The 10,000-nt window shown below is 39.2% G+C and overlaps 1 protein-coding gene across 2 annotated transcripts in view; it reads right to left on the reverse strand.

The window, feature by feature from the left end:
- Positions 1-10,000, reverse strand: part of LOC113660819 (collagen alpha-3(IX) chain) — a 35,155-nt gene that overhangs the window by 20,867 nt on the left and 4,288 nt on the right. The window contains exons 3-7 of one of the 2 annotated variants that reach the window (XM_047819216.1): positions 5,180-5,251; positions 4,162-4,291; positions 1,974-2,370; positions 1,103-1,183; positions 1-17 (exon numbers count right to left, since the gene is read on the reverse strand). The exon at positions 1-17 is cut by the window's left edge and continues 1 nt beyond it. In XM_047819216.1, coding sequence (XP_047675172.1) covers positions 1-17; positions 1,103-1,183; positions 1,974-2,370; positions 4,162-4,291; positions 5,180-5,251 — 697 coding nt within the window. The remainder of the gene's footprint in view (positions 18-1,102; positions 1,184-1,973; positions 2,371-4,161; positions 4,292-5,179; positions 5,252-10,000) is intronic. The other variant, XM_047819217.1, reaches the window with a different exon arrangement.

Genomic DNA, 10,000 nt, shown 5'->3' on the forward strand with positions numbered 1-10,000 from the left:
TCAGCATTGGCATACATCTGAAGAAGCAAAAAGGAGAGAATTATTCTAGAGTTAGTGAGAACTGCTGCCCCACACCTCACCAGCAGAACCAGAAAAAAAATAAATCAAAACAAACAATAAAACAACAGCAAAAAGCAAGGATGTAAACTTTGCAGCTAATATGCTAATGCTAGCACAGCTTTTAAGGATTTAAATATTTGCGTAAAGCTTGCATTTGAGCTGCAATTACGTAAAAAAAAAACTTCATTAATGTTAATTTGACTTTTTGATGAACATAAAATTGGCTCATGTTCCTGAGTCGGTGTGGGCGGAGCTTGTTAATGTTATCACATGATATCATAGCTAACCCTTACCATAATTACACAATACAACATTCTTCTGTTAGCTTTGCTAGACAGCTACAGCATTGTAATTTTTTTTATTTGGATAGATACCAAAACTTCACTTGGCGCTAGCAAGCATGCTAATGTCAAGAAAAAAAAAATCATTGCAAGCATATCTAGGCAAGAAGGTTTGCTAACTAGCCTTCTAATGTTAAAACATTTATACCTGTAACTGAGTTTGTTACCAACCTAAGCAGCTACATTTTGTGTTGTTCAGCTAGGTACATTAACAATAGGTGGAATTACGTATATTGCTAGCAAGCTATCTAGCTAACATCATGCTATTTTATAACATCAATCACATATTAACTTAAGCTCCGCCCATGTAGACCCAGAAATGCTTGAATTTATAGTAATTCATAATTAATTACATTTAAATGAGCTTAATGGAGGTGGAGAAAAAAAATAATTGTGACATCACAAGTATAAAAGTTAACATTCAGACCGGAGATGTGAAAAGTCTAATAAAAGCCTTTTAAAGAATAATAAACGTAAAAAAAAAAAATGTTTTTAATGGCCAAAGAAAAGAATAACAAACTGGTTTACAAATTAGCATTAGCATGGATTTGTAATGAAACAAAATTAGAAGATATGCAAATGTCTTATGTGTTTAGCATCCATGTGTTGATTTTAGAATGGATCTCACTATTAGCTACAAGACTGTTAGCTAGCTATGGGCTACAGAAGCAGAGAGACGGGTGATGTGACGATTACTGTACCTCGGCTACAGGCAGCTCGGTGCAGCTTTCTCTCTGAGCTCTCTTTGGGTCACAGTGAATCAGCATCCACTGCACCTCAAACTAGAACAGCACAAACAAACCGATATAAACATGTCGTGCGACATAAGTGTCGTCAAGGAGAAAGGAAAATTAATGAACACGCCGACATCAATTTTTAATCACAATTAATTTGCTCATAACCTGATACTCAGAGCCAGGAACACATTTGTATTCTTTTCAGTGACTCATTTGAATCTATTGAATTACATGATTCACAGAGAATTGCTAGAAATCTCCAAATGAGCTCACTGAGAAATTATTGTATCCGATATCTCAACTGACTCACTGAGCTGGGGACACCTTAGTCACCCAAAATGATTCACTAAGTCATATAGTGAACCGTTATACTTAAAGATTCACTGTTTAGACTGAAACACTGCTTTGTAAAAATGATAGAAAAGTGAAACACTGTCTTGAGCTAAATGATTCAGCAAGACACTGATTTGCTGAATAAGAGAGGAGTGAATCACCGTCACAACTCAAATGCTAACAATGACTTTCTCGATTAAAGGGGATGGAATCTTGTCTTGCTGCCTAAATGATTCATTGACTATAACACTGATTTGCTGAATAATTAAGAATTATTTCTCAGTTTAAATTAGAAATGATGTCATGCACAAATGATTCAATGACTCTAACATTGATATCACTTAATTAAAGAGGAGTGAATCTTATCAGAACCAAACGATTCACTGACTCCAACACTGATTTGCAGAACAGGAAAGAAGCAGATCTCGGTTTATTGTAATTCATGAACATTTGCTTCGATAACCGAATGACCTGATGAACAACCAATCAGGAGCATTCTTACCACCACAGAGCTGCTAGGATCAGCATCCAGTCTCCCGAAGAGAGTGTCTCCATCCGTGCTGACGTAACCCTTCTCCTTAATTGGCTTTTGGTCGACGGGCTGGCAGTCCACATACAGCGTAACCATCTCGCTCTCCACGCCGATCATCACTTTGTGCCACTTGGTGTTGAAGAGCACAGAGAGACCCGGGAAAGTGACGGTCTGAAGGTCTCCGTCCATAGTGGTGAGGAAGAACTCGAGGGCCTGCTGGTCTCCATTCAGACGCATCCCCACCTGCTTCAAGCCGTCCTCATCCACCACCTGCCACAGGTTCCACACTTTGTTCACCGTATTCTTGATCATGCGGAACGTGGTCATGACCGAGTACTCCGCCGGGAAGCCTCTGGGGAAGGTCGGCCTCGGGAGATCAAGAGCAGACATGCGTTAACTCTTTCAAAGTCATAAAACTGATCAGAATTCTATTTATACATCAGAAGAAACACTGAAACATTCATTCATTTGTTCATTCATTTTCTACCGCTTATCCGAACTACCTCGGGTCACGGGGAGCCTGTGCCTATCTCAGGTGTCATCGGGCATCGAGGCAGGATACACCCTGGACGGAGTGCCAACCCATCACAGGGCACACACACACTCTCATTCACACACACACTCACACACTACGGACAATTTTCCAGAGATGCCAATCAACCTACCATGCATGTCTTTGGACCAGGGGAGGAAACCAAACTTTTTTTAAGCAGTAAATGTGTTCTGTGAGGAAATGTTTTTTTAACATGTATGGAACTAGTCTCCAGTGTCAAAGGTAAAGTTTATAGACATGTTCATGACAGAGATGTTTATACTTCTTTCTGGTTTCTCAGTGTACTGTAAATAAACGAGGTTCCTTAGGGTTCTCTATAAAACACTGGGGTTTCGACTCAAGTAACAGAACCTTGGGAGGAAGAAGAGGCTGGGAAAAAAACGCTCCTCTTTGCATCCTGACTCCAGAGCCACATGATCAAATACACCAATACGAGCTCAATGGAAAGTGGTGGCACTTTAATCTTCAAAGCCTCGTGGCCTGGGAGCAAATTCCCCACCGTGATCATTTCAAAGGGACTTTTGATCTGATCCAGGGGGCAAATGTGCCAAGTCAGGATAGGAATCATGGCTGCCTCTGGGGTACGGAATCTTAACGGGGCAGAGGTCTCTGCAGGGGTGTGTGTGTGTGTGTGTGTGTGTGTGTTTACGGACGGATTTTTACCAGCTCGTAAATGGATCAAGGTACAGTGATAAAAATGAGTTTCCTGTCGGACAGTAAAATAAACGAAGGCTACGTCTAAAGCGCTAACTCTCTCCATCTTCTCACTCTCTTTGATCCGTCACCAAATGATTCAAACTTTATTGTAATTAGCGACGTCGCCGTTTAAAGCCGTGGATCGTCTGTCGAACACATTCCTGTGAACCAGCTCTCGCTATAGAAACGAATGAATATAAACTGTTGATTAGTTTGTTCCAACGAATTGCTTCTAACCAATCAGAATCCAGAATTCAACGGCTCCATGCATCATTGGATCTACATGTAGCTAAATCAGTGGCTACCAGTTTAGCATCACATGCTAGCAGCTGACGGACTTGACTCTGGTCTAAGGTATGGAGCCGACTCGTCGTACAGAAGAATGCGCCGAGTGTTTGAGGTGGTTTACTCTATAATCAGCAGCAGATGTGCACATGCTGAGTGTGTGTTTGGGGGCATAACAGCTGTGCAGATGTGCACTTTTCTGCAGTCTGGAAGCTTCTGTGTGCTCTTTCTGGTGACACATGAGTTCGGACATGTTTCAGATCTTATCGTTATCATCATTGTTATTATTTTTGGACGAGCAGCTGTGTGAGGTGAAGGAACATCCGTGTGTAACCTGTAATAATGCAACACCTGTAATGGACACGAGCATTTTTACATACGTGTGTACCTGTGTGTGTGTGTGTGTGTGTGTGTGTGTGTGTGTGTGTGTGTGATAATGTGTTCTATACAGATCTAAATACGTACAGGAGGCTAGACGTGTGTACCGTATCGTGACTGGTAACAATGCAGGTGGTTCTTACACGCGATGTTCTGTGTTGCAGAGAGCTGAGAGGAGATCAGCTTTAAGAGAATACCTGAGTGTGTGTGTGTGTGTGTGTGTGTGTGTGTGTGTGTGTGTGTTACCTGGTGGGGATCTGGAAGTTAGCCTCACGGTCGAGTCTGTAGGCCAACTGAGTAGATGTGGAGCCTTCCACCTTCCTCACACCCTTCAGCGGAGTCACATCCGACTGTAACTGTGTGATCAGGTCGAAACCTAACACACACACACACACACACACACACATTCATTTTTTTTATCTTTCTTGCTGTCCCCACAAAGTCAAAACTGTGAGATATTTCTGTTCATATGGACACACACACACACACACACACACACACACACACACACACACACACACACACACACACACTTACAGATCTGTGCTATTTTTAGTCCTTACAGCTTCTTACTGTACAGTTTATTTCAGTTTAGCTCATGTGGCTATCATTAGCGAGCGCTAACTGAACAGAATTTCAGCAGTAATGACTAGTGTAATAATCCGTGCCGAAAATCAGGTCCTTAAAATCCGCTTACACACATTCCGGCATCCGCACATGATTGCGATTTGTGGTTTTAGCTTCTGCGCAGATTTGCTAAAACCAACAGAGTGCAACCAATTAAGATCTTGCTGAGCCTGAAGTGTTCCTGCTGCTGATGGTGGAACCTTTTATTTGGCACATTAAAGATCCGAGGAGGTTTTGGAATTCCTCAAGTTCTCCATCTCTAATGAAATAAACGCTCAGTGCTAAAGGGTCTGGCCAGGGAGGAGGTGAACAGGTAGGAATATTTAGGTTGTATGAAGCAGCTAGAAAAATATCTAGTAAAAGGTGGAGGACACAAGCAGAGTAAAAAGGTTATGATAAATAAGACAGGAAGTTGAAGCACTGTAAGAAGATCCAGAATAAGAAGATAGAGCAAGCAGCTGCAGGTCCAAAAATATCCTGAATGATGATGAAGAAGGTGGAGAAGATGAAACATAAAAAAGATATATGAGAAGAGAGGGTTGAAGGAGGCTGTGAGGTTTGAGAAGATGGAGATGAGGAAGGGCACACAAATCATCTGAACATCATCTGGACTTTCCGTTTCCATGCTGGATTTTACCTGGGAGGTCATCTTGTCCGTTCCTCAGTGGTGGGCACACAGAGTCACCATCAAGTCTGTTTAAATCTAGCTCTGGAAAAGAGAAAGAACAGATTATCAACATAAATCGTGCCACATTTCTACGTGGTTATATTGCAGGTCTGAGACGTTGTCTCCATTTTCTACATCCCGAGTCCCCGTGAACGACCTGTTACTATAGAAACAACCACACATTCATTAATAATGTACTGCGATAACTGTCAGAGCCGCTGTATTGGAATATTACTCAACCCAGGGATGCTAGTCAGGACTGTTAATCTTCAGCTTTACGGCCGAGTCATAAAACCCCTGTGTGCTGAGACACACGGCGATGCTTCAAGTCATCAGAGATTTCACAGCTGGAACACAGATGCACCAGCCATGTGGTTGTCCATGCCTCAGAAATCATGTGAGAATTCCTGTCAGGTTGTCTGAGGCTTGGCCACCCAGCTTCCTCACACCACAAAACACTTTCGGGAAGAAAATGGTTGAAATTATGCAACCAGACAGACTTTGTGTGGTTTGTGGCTTCTGAATAAACAGCAGTATACGTTATGACATTTAGAAAGTGGCTTCAAGACAGAAAGGAAACGACCAACCGATAAACCCTGCTCTTACCAGTAAACGGAGTTTCCTCTCGTTTTTATATCGCGTCCGTGTCGACGACCGAACGTCTTCCTCGTGTCTCGCACCACGGTGGTGTTAATATTAAGCTCATAACAAAGTAGACACTCGGGACTTTTAAGAATTTGTACAATTTCATCAAAATGTTTGTATCTTCAGAGTAAATGTTGATATCAAACCCATTTCTGCTCTCTGAGACGCTCCGAGTGTTTGTTCGTCTAAAAAGCAGCTCAGGTTTCTCTTTAACACTCAAATTCAGTGTAAGATCATCGACAGAGGGACAAACGCACGTCTCGGTGTCCTGACTCGTTTTAGATCAGACTTGTGGAGATAAAAATCATTCATTTCTTTATACTGAGTGAAAATGCTGTAGAAGTCCATTTTAAGCACCGGTGTATTTGTAATAAAGGTTTTAAAGGATTAAAGTGTCCCTCTGTAGGGAATAAAGCTAACGGTGACAAAAATAATGTAAGTATTGTGTACTGTATATGTGCAGTGGATCCTGGACTGTTTTCTCCTGATCTCAGCTTTATTTAGGATGAAAATCATTCACCAATCAAAGAGACATTATGGTAATCTGATGATATTGTGGGTAATATAAAAAAGAAAAGGATTAAACAAAGTACTGACACTGGAGACTCCTTCCATAAACATAGTACTCAAACAAGGTACTGAAACCGGAGACTCCTACAAATGCTGAAACAAAGTATACCTTACCTGTATGTATATTTGACGTAAGCTTGTACTTTTATAACTGTGAGAGGAGACTGATTTAATGTTACATAGCTATAGTGTTGATCTCGTCAGACGAGACGAGACGAAATACGTTCGTCAACATCTTGTTTTTTTCATGACTAAGACGAGACGATGACAAGACTGCACCACTGTCCGAAAACGCTGACTAAGACCAAATTCACATGCGTTACTGTCGACGAAAAAAGACGAGACGAAAATGTTTTGTATAAAATAAAAAATGTAACTTCGTCTACAATTGTCTTTGCTTTTTCATCAGCTGTTACGCCTTTAAAATATTCAGAACGAGTTCGCGGCTTCGCGCTGTTTAGTGTGTGTGTGTAGAAAGAATCCGTCCACATGCCGCTCAAAAAAAAAAAAAAGTCCTGAGCGCAAGTCCATCGTCTAGGCGGCTTTTTGTGTTAAATGACATTTCCTGTCGCTGCGCAGGCGCTTTTATTGTACATGACAGCTTATGTCCCGATGACCGGTCTTTACATTACGCTTAAAAGCAGTGTCAATACAGTAAAACATGTGATGTTCTGTCAAGTCCGAGTGTATGCACTGTTTAAACGAGTGTTCTCAACTTCTCTGTAAGTAGGTTGTATTTTAGGCCCACATTAAAGTAGGCCTATTCTTTTCAGTTTTTCTGAGTAGATTTATTTTATTTCTGATTTGAACAGAAACATGAGACACAAGGCAACCAAAACAGTTTTAAAACCTTTGTAACTTAAGTTAGCTGGGCCGCAGCTTTTGAATTGTGTTGGTTGAAATAAAATACTCTTCAGAACAGGTTAATCATTTGTGAATGTGTCTCCTAAATCAGAAATTGGAAACCAGACATGTTTAACATTTGCATTCAACAAAAATCATTCAACGAGTGTATTTTGTCAGGTAATTATGACGTTTAACCAATGTTTGAGATATGTGAAACACTTTTTTTTACTGAAATTTTTATCAGTAATAATCTCAGTAATAATGTAGATTTTTTTTGACTAAAACTAGACTAAAATTAAAAGATATGTGAATGACTAAATATGACTAAAACTAACAAGGACATTTGGCACAGGACTAAGACTAAATTAAAAATAGGTGATGAAATTAACACTACATACTGTAGCTAGCAGTCAGACAGCTAACTAATCTCTCAGTCAGACATCCAGCTAACAGCTAGAGGTAGAATATTTAGTTCTACAGGTATATTATTATATAATTAGATGTAGTAACGATAGCTAAAGTTCTACAGACAGTTCGATTTAGTTTCTATCCAGTTCACGTTTTGTTCATGAGACTTCTGTAAACAGCATGATGTCATTTCTTGGACTCTGAGCTAAATACCGTTTGCAGTAATGTATGCTATATGAACATAAATCCCTATGAAGGGTTAACATTGTAGGCTTTCTAAAGCGGATGAATCATCAGGAGAAAGATTATCTGTCATAAGCTTACAGTATGACACGCAGGCTATTTCTGTCCATCGGTGTGTGAGTCCGTCCTGCAGAACTGGACGTTCTGCACGATTTATTCTGAAAAATATCCTCATGACACCGAGACACTCCGCTACATCCAGCAGTAACTCAGTTCTGCTAGTCGCCTTAAAGGTCTCTACAATTAGAGATAACAATCGGTGTCTCTTAATCAGCTCGGCAGCTCCTATGTTGTGTGTTTATATACAGTAGTGTACATGACTTGTACATACTGTAGGGTTGCATAACTTTCAAGGCTGGAAACTTTCCATGGGAATTAACGGGAATATATGGGAATTAACGGGAATATATGGGAATTAATGGGAATATATGGGAATTAACGGGAATATATGGTAAATAACGGGAATATATGGGAATTAACAGGAATATATGGGAATTAACGGGAATATATGGGAAATAACAGGAATATATGGTAATAAACAGGAATATATGGGAATTAATGGAAAAATATGGGAATTAATGGGAATATATGGGAATTAACGGGAATATATGGGATTTAACGGGAATATATGGGAATTAACGGGAATATATGGGAATTAACGGGAATATATGGGAATTAATGGGAATATGTGGTAATTAACAGGAATATATGGGAATTAACAGGAATATATGGGAAATAACAGGAATATATGGTAATTAACAGGAATATATGGGAATTAATGGAAAAATATGGGAATTAATGGGAATATATGGGAATTAACGGGAATATATGGGAATTAACAGGAATATGTGGGAATTAACGGGAATATATCGGAATTAACGGGAATATATGGGAAATAACGGGAATATATGGGAATAAACGGGAATATATGGGAATTAACTGGGATTTTTTTTTTTAAAAATGCAGAGTTGCCTATAACAAGGAACTTAAATGTAGATAAAAAAAATCCTGCAACATAATTTTGTTTAAAACAACAATATTTAATGCAATTTAATTTGAATTTGTACCCTGCGTGCCTCGGTCACTTGCACACAGAACACTGCTTACTGGAAGGCCATTGAGGCCAAACCCCCTGCACGTACTTGATTCTTCAATAACATGCACAGTAACACTTTATTTTAGGGTCATTTAACTAGTTGCTTATAAGCATGAATATTAATAGAATATTGGCTATTTATTATTTACAATCATAGGGAAATATGTTTTAAGTTTATTATGTTGATTATGTTTATTACAAGCATAATAATGTTTATTATGCTTTTGTGTCAATCAGTGAAAGAATCAATTAAAGTTCTAATTACAATTAAATCGGTCAAGACGCCATTTTTAAAATTTGTCTTACCTTGCATGCATGTCTGCTTATGACCAGACTAAATGTTTATTTATGTTTGTATATGATATAGTTTATATACATTTCCCTATATTTTCAAATAATTCCCATAAATTCCTGCAAATTCCCATAAATTCCAATAAATTTCCATAAATTCCCGTAAAGTTTCCAATTTGGAATATTGCCAAAATTCTCCTGATTAAGTTCCAGTGGAAATTTTTTTTTTACTGGTTTTTACTGGAATTTCCCGGAAACGTTCCGTCCCTTTGCAACCCTACTTGTACAGTACATGACACTGATGACTCAATTTCCTTGTCAATCATTGTAAAAAAAAAAAAACAAAAAAAAAATATACATATCGAATATTACAGATTTACTGGCCGTGAAGACGTGTTCCTGACATGTAGGACCGAAGGATTGTCAGTTCAGAAAGTGAACTAGTGAGCTGATTGAGACGCAACCTCAGTTCTGTGTTCTTCTGATTCATTACTGAAAGCTGAGTGAGATCATTGAGATCATTACCAAACCTTCACTAGAAGACCATCACTTTTTTATTAGTAGGTTTTTTCCCCATGTGTTTCCCAGCGGTCCAACAAAAGCGCTAGATCTGACTCGTCTTTTTTCCAGGTCTCTTTTACACAGCAATATAAAGTTACACCTTGGAGTAACGAAGCTGTTCCTTCAGGAAT

This window comes from Tachysurus fulvidraco, chromosome 10 (genome assembly GCF_022655615.1).
Source record: "Tachysurus fulvidraco isolate hzauxx_2018 chromosome 10, HZAU_PFXX_2.0, whole genome shotgun sequence".
NCBI lineage: Eukaryota > Metazoa > Chordata > Actinopteri > Siluriformes > Bagridae > Tachysurus > Tachysurus fulvidraco.